A 12,479-nucleotide genomic window follows, 5' to 3' on the forward strand; every position below is an offset into this window, starting at 1 on the left:
AGAAACAGCTCACCCCCTCTTCCAGGGAGTCCCACCATGGCTCGGTCTCCCACAGCCCTACTTCTAGGCTCTCTTGCTCTCCTAAGGTGCCATCTCATGTGCCTGCCGGGCCTCTCCCTGGAGTCACTTTTCACCACACCAGCCTGTCCAGTGCCCCCAAATCCATTTCCGGCTGCAGGGAGCTGTCCCTGCAGCAGGGAGCCAATACAGGTTACCCACCCCCGTACAGAGGGAAAATTGGGCCCCAAGAGGGTGGCTGCACGCCCGGGGTCTCACAGAGCTGAGCATGAGGCTGGAGTTAAGGGGTCCATCTAACATGTGCCCATCTCTCCAGCTGGTGCAGGGAGGGCCGCAAGGATGGGCAGGGGCCAGTGCCTGCCCCCAGAGCCTGCCAGCACCTCCCGCCCACCAGTGCGGTTGGCACAGGCACAGAACAGCCCCTAGAGAGGATGCCTCTCTGCTGGTGGAAAGTCAGGCCAAGGGCATGGCTTTGAGCTTGGAGATTTGGGGAGTTCCCAGCTCCTCCTCAAGGCACCAGTCCCTGGTGACTGGTGTCCTCAGGAAATCTTACAAATTAAGACCCAGATCTGTGATTTTCAAGCGGTGTGACCTTGACCTAGTCACTGAACTTCTCTAAGCCTCAGTTTGTGCATCTGTGAAATGGGGTTAAAAAAGCACCTACCTTGCAGGGTGAGGGGTAAATGAGAAAATGACAGCAATGAGCTTGGCCCAGAGGGACCCGCCAGCAGCGGGTGCGAGTGAGCTGCCGCTGCTGCTTCTGCGGCCTTTGTGAGGGTTCACGCGCTTCGTCACTGAGCTGGGCATAGGACAGTCCCCGCGTGGCATACGAGGGCCCCAGGCCTGGACAGGCGTGCAGCCAGGACAGCGGCAGGCACCACGCTGATGGCTTCTGTCTCCAGGGAAGAAAACCCACGAGTGCCGAGTCATGCAAGGGGGAAGGACAGTGAATGGCGGCCGCCCCGGGGTATGGCAGACACGCCGGCTCCCGGGTGGGGAGATGGAGGGCCCAGGGCGAGGACTAGTAACCTGGAGTCCCTCTCGGCACCCAGGGCTGGGGCAGGAAGAAGGGAGGGGGGATGAGCTAAGGGGGAGCTCGAAGGCATGGCGGCATCAAGCCCCAGCTCCCAAAGCTCCGAACCCTCGGGAGTGGCCAGCTGGTGGCAGAGGGCGAGGGCCAGGAGGGCCAGAGCGCGTGCGAGGAGGAACGAGGGGTCAGTCTGTCTGGACAGGGACACATTTACGCTAATGGTCGGTGAATGGCAAGGCTGGAAACTTCTTTTGGACTTGGGGACAACGGGGAGGCGCTGATGGTGCTGGATGGGGGCGCAGCCACCGCAGGTCGGGAGGCTTGGACTCACGCAAGACAGAGAGGCGGGGGCCCCCCAGCTGGACTCCCAAGTCTTCTGCCTTCGCAGGAGCAGACCTCTAGGCCCCAGGGCTCGTGCACCCACCTCTGCTGCTGCTTCGTGGACTTGCCCTTGCGGGGTCCTCCCCATCGCGCAGGCTAGAACAGGTCCCCGAGGTCTGGCTAAGGCGGAGACCCGCGCGGGCTCCCCAAGGTCAAGACCAGCACGTTCCCATCACTCCGGGTGTCTCTGAGCCTCCTCCTAATCGTCCCCCTCTACCGCTGGGGGAACCTCTGATTTGGTTTCTCTCTCCATGGATTGGGTGGGCCTCTCCCCACACTTCCCAGACTCGGGCTCACACAGCCCTGCCCGCATGCACAGCCCTGTCTCCACCCAGCCGCCCGCACCTGCCCTTTCATTCAGCGCCCTTTGTAGCTTCCTCAGGCCTGTGCGCCCTGAGCGCTGCTCCCCTGCACGGACATGTGCGGCTTACCCCGCGCAGAGAACCCCAGCGCCTGCCCCCTGGGGCTCGGGCCCAGCCATCCTCTGATATTTTTATAGGCGATCATGTGATTCATCTGTGTCTCTCTCTAGAACATGAGCCGCAGCGGGTATCACAGTCCCTTCCTGCTCACCTCGCGTCCTGGGGTCGAGCATGGCCCCTGCCAAGCTGTGGATGCTCCGAAACCATCGAATGATGTGGCTGGCGGAGTGGCAGATGGGGCAGGACATGGAGGGAGCGTTGGGGCTGGGGAGCCGCTGTGAGGATCAGAGACTGGGCGAACCACCCATGGGGCTGGCAGGCCCAGTCATAAAGGAGAAGGGACCGGGAATAAACTCAGCAGGCCCCCAGCTCGCCACCCCCCACTTCCTGTCTACCTTCCTTCCTTCCCTGCCGCCAGAACCCGCGTCAGCAGTCTGGTCTCCGTAGCGGCACAACGTGCTGGAGCCAGTGGTCCAGCTTTCTGGACCTCAGTTTCCTCAGCAGTAAAGTGGGGTCATTACTGTACCCACATGATATGGCCGTGAGATCTGAGTGAGATCTTGCTGTTAAAGGGTCTGGCAGGGGGCTGGGCACTCAGTCAGGGCCCAACCCCCCCCAGATCCTTGCTGCTGGCCACGTCCCTATGTCCTTGGCCCTGCTCTGCTGTGTCCTGCCCTCTGCGAGGTGAGAGCTGGGGCTCACCCCCACCCCCTCCCCGCTGCCTCCAGCAGCAAGCAGGGGTCCCCAGGGATGACTGGTGGGGGAATTCCAGATGCCAGGACGGGTCAGCAGTGAGAGCTGGGGGTTCCCCAGAACTCCTGTGACAGAGGACAGAGTATCAGAGGTGAGAGTAAGGCCTTCTGCTCCAGCCTGGGGCTCAATCTCACACATGACCTGGGACAGGTGACTTCTTTCCCCGAGTCTTGGTTTCCTCTTCTGTAAAATGGGGGAGAAATTTACTTTTATTCCCAAGCTGTGGTGGGGATTGGTAGACTATGCAGATCTCTGCACGGATGAATGGAGGTTCAGGCAGTGCTGTTAGGGGCAGGGGGCGGGACGCTGGTGGTATATACGCAGGAGTCAGCCTTGACAGTTGAAGTTTGAAAATTCAAATTTCCAGAATTTTGTGGGCCAGTTGTTTAATAAGTTACATGAAAAACCAGGACCTCAAAACTCAAAACTCATCATTTTCTTGTAATTTTTGTACCACCTTCTACTATCATCTATGCCCTTGATGTTCACATTTATTGTGTCATCTGCTCTCTAAATACTCATTCAACACCGGCCACAGCCGGACATACCCGAGGGAAGCTGGCAAGGGCTGCCCACCGTGGCTTGCACACATTTCCACCCAAGCAGCTAGATGTAAATTTACGGGCGCTCCACTGTTTTGGGGGGCCCTGGAGGAATGCTCTCCTTTGTCCTCAAAGAGGCCAGAAGTGCTGGTGTCAAGCGCCCCCCGGTGGCTGCCTCAAGCACCCGTGGTGGCCGACACTGACTGGTCCTGCACCTTGGGGACCAGCTGCAGAGGGGTGGCCTTCTTCCTGCAGACAGAGGGAAAAGCAGCCCGAGCAGCCATCCAGCATCCTCACAGAGGCCCTCTGGGGGCCCTCAGATGAATGTGGAGACCTGCTCCCTCCCAGAAGAAGGGGAGACCAGACTCCAAGGGGACTGACTGACCACATGTCCCTGTGGGTCCCCTAGTCTAGGATGTGGAGCCCCCCAGCTGGCTTCTCTGATCACTCCCAAAGGGGACCTTTCTCCTGACACATCAAGCTGCCTTCTCCAGAGTCTGCTGCCCCGGCCCATACGGACGCCCCTCTTCCACCAGCCCCCGCTCCGGGTGCCTGAACAACCTTCTTGAGTATCAAGCTGGTTCTAGAGCTTAGGGGAAGGGCAGCAGGTTCTGCACTTGTCACTCTCTGTCCCCGCAGGCCTGCCATGGCCCTCCTGTCTCCCAGCCCCTCTCTCCCCAGCTACAGTCAATACCTCCCAGACAACTCCCTCTCAATTCTTTTGCAGGTTAGACCCTGGAGTGGAAAGAGGCTGATGGGGGGATTTTTCAGGAAGAGAAAAATACCCCCCCCCCAAGAGGAACTGTACCAGTGTGTACCAGTGTGCCCTTTAAACAGCTGTCTCCTTCTCCCTGAAGAAAATGACTAACAGGCGTTGGGAGGCAGAAGGTCAAGGGTTTAAATCCCTCCTCCGCCACTTCACCTGGCTAAGCCTTGGCTTTCGGATATGAAAGGGGTCACCGTGGGTTCCAATTGGGGCAAAGTGGTAAGTGCTGCTTACGTCAGGCACCCAGCTTCTTGGGGAGTTTTCCAACATACAGGACCTCCTGGGTGAAGATCAGGAAAGTCCTAGGCAAGTGGGACATCTGGTCACCCGACGCATCAGGGCTCAGCAAACCAACAGAGCCAAGTCCACTGTGTCGTCTGTTTGTAAATAAAGCTTTATTAGAACTCAGCCACACCCCTTCATGTATGTGTGCCAGTCACCACCTTCACGTTCGGAGGACAGAGCTGACAAACTGCCACAGAGAACTTGAGGCCTGACAAACCATAACTGCCCTTTAAGAAAAAGTTTGCTGCCCCCAGACTTTCAGGGGCAGCTAGTAAGTCCTCCTGTGGGTGTCCCAAGGCCTGGAGGCTGCGGCTGTCCTCGTCCATGGGGCTTTCATGGGAGACAGGCCTCTTGCGGAACTAAGAGCACCGGTGGGCTTCTGGGAGGATGGCATTGACATTTAGAAGGGGTTTTAGTCTGAGCTTTGGAGGGCATCTAATTCTAAAGGACAGAACTGGGTCATGGGGACATGTGAATAAATTTCCCGATTTCTCCCTCAGAGCCCTAAACTTCCCCTGGCTGCTCCAGGATGTACCAAGATGCCCCCCGTGATGAAGAGACAGCTCTGAAGTCAACCTTGCAGCTGGTGTGGGGCTTCCGGAGGGGCTGGGGCCGGGGGGACTACCAAAGGCCCATTTTCCACCTTGCATTTTCTGGGTGCCTGTGCGGTCCCTGACCCCGGGCTGGGCAGTGCAGTCCTTCAGGACAAACGACCCTGCAGAGCCCACCCAGAAACGAGACACTAGGGGCGGGTGAGAGGGCAGGATGGGGGAAAGCCCCTGAGTATACATGGTGCCCAAGAAGGTGTAGCCTGGGGCTCCCCAGGCCTGCCCCAGGCCCACGGGCAGGGAACTCGGCCTGGTGCCCAAGCTGCCCCAAAGGAGAGAGGCAGGAAACGGCCTCGGGGATGGGGCACTGCTGCCCGAGCGCCCCGCCTGTGTGTGCCCGTGGCCACCGGAAGAAAATAGAAGGAGCGTGGAGGCTCTGAGTCCTCCCTGGAGCGAGGAGCAGGGCAGAGAGAGGCTGTCGAGGAAGCCCAGCCTTCGAGGAAGCCCGAGTCTGTGGGGGGGCGGGGAGGTGGGGCGGATGTGGCGGAGGACAAGCTGCTGCTTGCCTCATGCCAAGTCCTGCTTGACGGCAGCACCTCGACCCCTATCCGTCCCCTGAGGGACAGCCAGTGTCCCTGCCCCAAGACCCCCGCCCCCCAGGGGACCGCGGGGAAGCCCGGGCCTGTGGGAGCTGGACACTGGGTCCCCTCAGCGGGCGGGCGGTGGGCGGCTAAGGGAGGAAGCTGTGCAGAGTGAGGTCGTCCCCGTCTCGGTCCGGCCCAGGCTCCGCCTTCCGGTCCTGGCTCTTGGCGTTGGGCAGGTCCCCGTTGGTCGTGGTGGCCGTGGTGGCCGCGGGCCCCTCGCCCCCCTCAGGCAGCACCGCCGAGATGCAGACCATCTCAGTGGGGGAGTAGCTGCGCACGGGGTACATGTGGCGCTTGCGGGAGAGGCGGATGGCCAGCACCACGGTGCACACGAGGAAAACGGTGGCCACCAGGGCCAGGATGAGGATGGCCAGCAGGCACTGCTTCACGGGGATGTAGTCCTGGGCCCTGGTGGGGCTGGGGGTTGTAGGGATCTTAGGGAGGAGATTTTGCCTCTTTCTCCACGTGTCAGGTGACCTGCTGGCTGCCCTGGTGCTCAGACCGCTTGGGGGGGCAGGCTCTGTGGCAAGGGCCTGCATGGTGGCGGGATCCGTGGGCAGGGCCTCCGTGGTGGCGGGCTCTGTGGCCGGGGCTGCTGTGGCAGCTGGCCCTGTGCCCAGGGCCGTCATGACAGTGGCTTCCGCTGTGGCCAGGGCCTCCGTAGCTACAGGTGCCATGGCCAGGGCCTCTGTGTGAGTGGATTCTACGAACAAGGCTTCTGTGGTTGCAGGGAGCGTGCTCAGTGCCTCTGTGCTGGCCGGTCTCGAAGGCAAGACCTCCACAGTGGTCGGTGCTGCGGAGGGAGTGTCGGTGTGGGAAGGGACTGCAGTGGCCGGGTACTTGGTCAGGGGGCCCGGTGTGACGGGCATCCCTTGAGTAGTCAGTGCCCCTCTCTCATTCCCCACGGCAGGCCCTCCAGCCGAACCCACTGTGGCCACCTCCAAAGTGGCTGGCTCCGGCGTCCCAGGCCCTGCAGAACCGCTCTGTCCCGAGGTTCCCATCACCGCCAGGAGCTGGTGGAGGGGCGCTGCAGCCTCGGTGCTATTTTCAAGCGTTTCAGGATCATCCGTGCCTTCCGTGACATAGTCTAAGTCCACCTCTTCGCTTGTGTTCAAAGTCACCTGTCTGCGGTCCCGGGAGAGCAGGAGGCCTGGTGCTTCCACGGACCCATCCTCCCAGGCCTTCCACAGCTGGAGGCTGCTGCCGGGGCCCAGCAGCGTCAGCAGCAAGAGAAGTGGCGGGAGACGTGGCAGGATCATGGCACCTGGAGGGACATATGGACAGAGGGACATGAGGACCTCCTCCTCCGGGGTCTCCCGCACACCCTCCACTGCGACCCTGGACCACCTCAGTCAGCGTGGGTCTGATCTGGGGCAGGCACTAGGCTCAGTGGCCGCCTGGTGCAGAGCAAACACTCAGTGAACAGCCATTACTATTTATTCACATTAATAAATCCATCCGGGGAGACTTCCAACTCTCTCTATAAGGTACAGAGAAACTTCATTTGCCTTTCTAGCAAAACTTTTGACTTGTGAGCAGCGCAATCCATTGGGGTATAGAAAGAAGGCATTGGAGCTTCTAGTTACAGTAACTAAGATGTCACCCCTTCTCAACTTCTATTTCTGCACATATCTAGAATATAGCGTGGGTCCAGAAAACCTGCACACAGTTCAGATGGATCCGGCACATACGTTGTCCACTGGAGGGTGTCTACGAATGAGAGAGACCACAAGGGATGATCTTTCGGGGTGATCTTTGAGGCTTCATGGAGGCTAGTCCTGACCCCTCTCTCCAGGTCCCTCTGTTCTATTTCCAATTATCTTGGCTCCCAGCCCACACAGCCTTGGCCTGCCCCTCGGAGTCTCGTCCCTTCTCAGCGTCTCGGCTTGGGCCAGCTCCTTTGGCTGTGCCCTTGCTCACACGGCGGGGACAACCTGTAGGCTACTATGAGGGTAAGAGGAGGTGATGCCTGCAAGGACCTTAGACCTTTGCCCGATCACCAGCTCTAGCAGAGGGCCGCCACTTTGGTTTTGCAGTAAACCGATCGCGTAAGTCTGCAATGGCCCAGAGCTACTAGATGCACTAGCAGGGGCCAGGAGAAAACTCAGTTCTTTCCAGAACAGCCCTGCTCCTCAGGGAACTGACAGTCACCTTGTAAAAACAGGGAGGGCCATTGCGCATCCTGGTGTCACCTTCAGCCTCCTGACCAGGCAACCAGGAAGGGCAGTGTCCCCCCTAGGCCCTCACTGACCTCCTTCTTGGCATTGTGAACACGCATGTTTTCTTTCTCTGTACGTGCCCCCCTGGCACTGGATGGTGTTTGTGGGAGTCACAGAGTTGTAGACCCTGGTGGTAAATGACAGATGCATTCTGGGGCGGGATTCCAGTGCTCCTGGGAGCCCAGCACATCATACCCTTTGGCAGGGTGCACCTAGCGTGGTGTCTAGGGCAGAGAGAGCCTCAACAGTCTCTCATCCTGTCCTCACTTCATGTGATCAGAAGACAGAGCAATGACTCACCTTTCCTTGAGTTACCGACTTACAGGCCCCTCAAGCTCAATCTCACCTTCTTCTCAAGTCAGCTGGATTTAGAATTTAGAATTGTCTAAAATGACAGCTTAGTCATCTCTGTGTCTTAAAGCAAACAGTATGATATGTGGTCCAGACACAGTTGGCCTGCACACTGATCCTCATTTTACTGAGAAGGCATGAGGCTCAGAGAAGTGTGTGCCCAAAGACACACAGCTGGTGAGTGGCAGAGATCAGATATGAATCAGTGACTTGGCATAACTGAGGGAACAGAAGGAACAAAAGCTTGTGAGTGAGCATAACTTCATGTGTGTGTGGCCATGGCTGGGGACCCAGGTGGAAGAAGGAGGTCAGGATAAGACTAAGGAGACCTTAAATGCCCAGAAAGATCAGCCCCATAGGTACCAGGTGCCACACAGGACACAGGAGGAAAAGCAGAGACCATGGGGGTCAGACAAAAAGATGCTGAAGTCCCAGCTCTGTCCCATACAAGCTGCCTGACCCTGACAAGGATCTTTGCCTTCTGAGTCAGTTTTCTCATCTGCAAAATGGGATAACAAACAGTGCCTGTCTCACAGGGCAACTGAGAGAGTGTAAGAAGATGATGGATTTGTAAGTTCCAGGCTCACAGTAGGTACTTCATAGATGTGTCACACACACACACACACACACACACACACACACACACACACACACACACACCCCTTGCCTCCTAACCTTCCTCGTCCGCACACAAGCTTGCAGACATAAAGAGTCCCCAGCGGGAAGAGTGTAGGGCCCAAACGTGGCCCTTGGCTGTGCTTTCCTGGGTGGGCGGGGAGGGTGGGGCTTTAGAAAGAAACCACTCATTCAGAACCATATTTCATAATTATGACAAACCTCACACCCCCTTTGGCCCGTTCTCAGTTCCTGGAAGGCAGAGCCCTCAGCACTTCCTGAAAGCAGAGAGGGAGGCCCCAAAACACAAGGCCCAGCCTACCCATTTCTTGGGGGGAGGGATCTTCTAGAGTCAGGCTGCTATGCTCCGCAGCCCAGAAGCTGGCTGGGCATTGAGGAGGGCACCAGGTCCCCTCCCAAGGGAGGCTCTCCTGTGGCTGCTGTGGCCTCCTCCACCAGGAGACCTTCGTGGGTTGCCCAGACACGACGGGTCACTCCATTGTTCACTTTCTAACGTCTGCTTACTTTCTAGACCTTCATTCCCCGCTGGCTCGCGCGCTGCAGGTGGGCGGGAAGCACAGAAGCCACGCCTCGCGGTGCTTGCTACATGCCGGGTTCGCACCCGTGTCCCCTGGTGCACAGGGGACAGACGCAGGGGTCTCTCCCTGCCTGGCTGGAGGAGAGACCAGCCCACGAAGAGACGCTGAGCAGGTCCCTTCACCTCCCCAAGCCTCAGCCTCCTCATCTGTAAAATGGGCACCACTGATTCCAAGAATGGCCAGGAGGATTGCGTCAGAGGCTGCGGAACGGCCCCCTGTGTTCGCATCCTACAGGGTTGTGTACTTGGGGCTCCTCATGGGAGGAGGTGACAGAGGAGCAGATTGAGGCAGGGAAGAGAGAGTGACCTCCCTACGTCCCTCCTATGCAGTAAGGGGAGTTGGGGCAGCTGTTCAGATAAAACGGGGTACACTGGGGAAGCCCAATGCTCCCTGCCTGGGCCTGGCGAGGTGCCGAAAACCTACCTGGATGGTCCCCATGTCGGTGCCGAAAACCCCTGGTCCCCATAGACAGGGTGTGGGGTCACCCCAGCCTGATGCCTGCCATCCCATGGGCTTTGAGGGGCCACAGCAGCCTCGCACCAGGCCACCAGCCATTGATAGAAAGTGGACTGGCCCCGAGGCTCGGCGGCTCCGAGGGGCCCACACAGGAGGAGGGCAGAGGGTGTGCCATGTGGCCAGTGGATAATAATCCTTAATGTTGCTCACATAAATGTAGTATGACAAAAGCGTGGTCTTCCAAAGCCCCAGGGAGGGTGGCTGGTTCCTGGTCCTCTGGGGGAGCCCTCATTCACCTCAGCTCGGGCCCCGCCTGCTAGGAGGCCTGGGCGCTGTTCAGGAAAGCAGTCAGGGTGCTGACGACACTTCCCGCGGGCCCCACCCTTCACCTCTTCTCTCCTCTGTGGCAGAAAACAGGCCTCCCCACGGCAGGGCCAGGCAGGGCCCACGAGGGGCAGTGGCCACATCCTATTTATCTCACTTGCTTGCCCAACCGTGTAGGTTGGAGACCCGCTGCCCGTTTCCTGGCTTCCACCCTCAAACTACTCTGCTGCTTTTGAGCCCCACCCTTGTGGGTGGGGCCCGCACCCCAGCTCCAGAGCCTGCGGCGTGGCCGCTGGGGCTGCTCAGGAAAGTCCTCCTAAGTTTGGGGCTCCTGCTCTCTTGGACCCGAGAGTCTCGGTGCTGAGGGTCCTGCAATCTTACAATCTCTTCTCTTTTTCAGAGACGTTGCTGCAACGCCACTGTGCAGAATGTGTTCTGAGATACGCGTGCATGTGTCCCCCGCACCCTGTCCCTAAGGGTCCCCCGCCCCTTTCTCCCTCCTGCCTCGCGTGAGCCCCAAAGCCCTCATTTCACTCCTGATCGTTCGCTGGCCTTGGAAGGTATTTTGCCGTGGAGTGCGGCGTCTGCCGGGCTCCGCTAGGTGACTGTCCAGTATTTGCCTTTGTCACTCTGATTTGTTTCCCTGCACACCATTCCCTCCAGCTCCCTCCATTTCGCTGAAAGCGTCAGCACCGCGTCTTCCCTTACGGCGGAGGGTCCCGCAGAGGGGAAAGCCAGCATCTTCCCCATCCGTCCTCTAAAGCACGGTTGGCTGCTTCCATGGCCTGGCTGGGGGAAGCAGCACTGCAGGAATCTTAGCATCTTAGACTCAGCTGTCAGGGCGTGGCCTGAGCAGCCACCTCGAGAAGGAAGGAAGGAAGCCTCCAGTCAACAAGCAGGCTGCCGCCTGCCCCAGGGCACGTCTAAACAACAAGCCAGATCCAGCCCCAGCTCCGTGGCTCCGGGAGCTGAACTCCCCTCTGCGAGCCACAGGCTCCTCGTCTGGAACACACGGACAAGAGTGCACCTGCCTCTCATGGGGTGGGTGCGGTTGAAGTGAAATGGTCCAGGCTGAGTGTTTAGTACACAGCAAGTGCTCAATAAAAGCAGCTGCCGTCATTGATATTCTGCATCTATGGCCATGTCTCTGAAATAATCCCAGCCCTGGGGAGTTGGACATACCTCTGCCCTTGACAATCAGAGAGGGCCAGGCAGGGAGCCCTAGAAACTGTCTCCATGGTGAGCCCAGGGCAGGCGTAAGGTCTCGGCCTTGCTGGCTTGTGACCACAGGCATCGAGTGCAGAAGCCATGCCTGTCTACTGCCAGCTGCTCATGCCCCACAGCCTCCGCTTACTAACCTCATATGCAAGTGGGAAACTGAGGCCGACTTGGAGCCTGGGGTCACATGGCCAGTACGGGAGGGAGCAGGAATGTGAACTTGGGTCGTCTCACTGCAGAGCCCCCCATCATCATGACCCCCATCACCCGTGAGCAATACAGTGTCCATCCTCTAGACCAGAGCAGATGCCTCTTCCTCCAAGGAATTGTTCCCCCTGTTTAAACCTTTTTAAAGATTCATTTATTGTGCAGACAAAAGCTGGGGTACAGGCCAGAGGTGCTGGGGGGTGGGTGAGAGGATCCACCAGAGACAGAGTGGGGAGCAGAACAGGCAGACTGACTGAAATACACTGCTGAGGGGAGCAGCAGGTGAGACAGGAGAGGTCTCTTGTCAGCTCCCTGTGGGTCAGCTCCCTGGCCAGGGATCGAACTCATGTTGCAGTGGTTGCGGATGGCATTTTCCCACTAAAACTTAACCCCTGCACCACTAGGGAGGCCCCTGTTTAAACATTTTTTAAATGTTAATTACATTAGAAAAATTCATTCCCACTGGCCCATGAACTCCAAGAGGTCTTACTGCTCCTGCTGGTTCCTGGGGCTCTGCAGATGGGGCGGCGTCGGTGGGTGCCAGGATGCTCCCCAAGGCCACACAGGCACTGTGGCCCTCATGCTGCCCCACCAGACCCCAAGGTCTTGGAGGATGGAGCATCCACGGGGTCCCCAGCCCCCTTGGCCCCTGCTGCAGCAGCAGAGGAGTGAGCGAGGCCCCAAGTCCAGCAGCCATTGCACGGGGCCTTGTCTTCAGGCCCTTGGGCCATCCGTCACCCGGCCCATCCTCCCCCTCTCACCCCTCAACCCCACCCAGGGTTCTCTTCAGGCTACTTTTTCTCCTAGTCACCACCTGCCCCCTTGAAATTTCACCACCGCAGAGCTACTGGCTCCCAGTTTCATGTTCTGTGGCCCTTTGCAGGGACACAAACAGGGTGGTGTCTAACGGTTTTTGCATGCCCCCCACCACCCCAAAAATGACTTTCTCCTGTTGGATTCTGAATTTGCTTTCCTGATATGAAGGAGGTGAGGGACTTTGCACAAAAGAATTCAGCAAAACCGGGGCTCCCCGCTGGCGCAGCTGTTGAGTGCTGGCTGGGTTGTGAAACTGCCTGCAGCCTCTGCAGTGTCGGTTAAATC

At 58.6% G+C, this 12,479-nt stretch overlaps 1 protein-coding gene across 1 annotated transcript; it reads right to left on the reverse strand.

Annotated features, from left to right (window-relative positions):
- Positions 1-5,027: 5,027 nt before the first annotated feature.
- SELPLG (selectin P ligand) lies at positions 5,028-6,648 on the reverse strand (the record flags this gene model as incomplete). Its single annotated transcript, XM_084253204.1, has 1 exon — positions 5,028-6,648. The coding sequence occupies one exon, from the start codon at positions 6,646-6,648 to the stop codon at positions 5,476-5,478; it is 1,173 nt and encodes a 390-aa protein (XP_084109330.1). The 3' UTR covers positions 5,028-5,475.
- Positions 6,649-12,479: the final 5,831 nt, after the last annotated feature.

The sequence above is a fragment of the Talpa europaea genome, assembly GCF_964194135.1.
Source record: "Talpa europaea genome assembly, chromosome: 14".
Classification (NCBI taxonomy): Eukaryota; Metazoa; Chordata; class Mammalia; order Eulipotyphla; family Talpidae; genus Talpa; species Talpa europaea.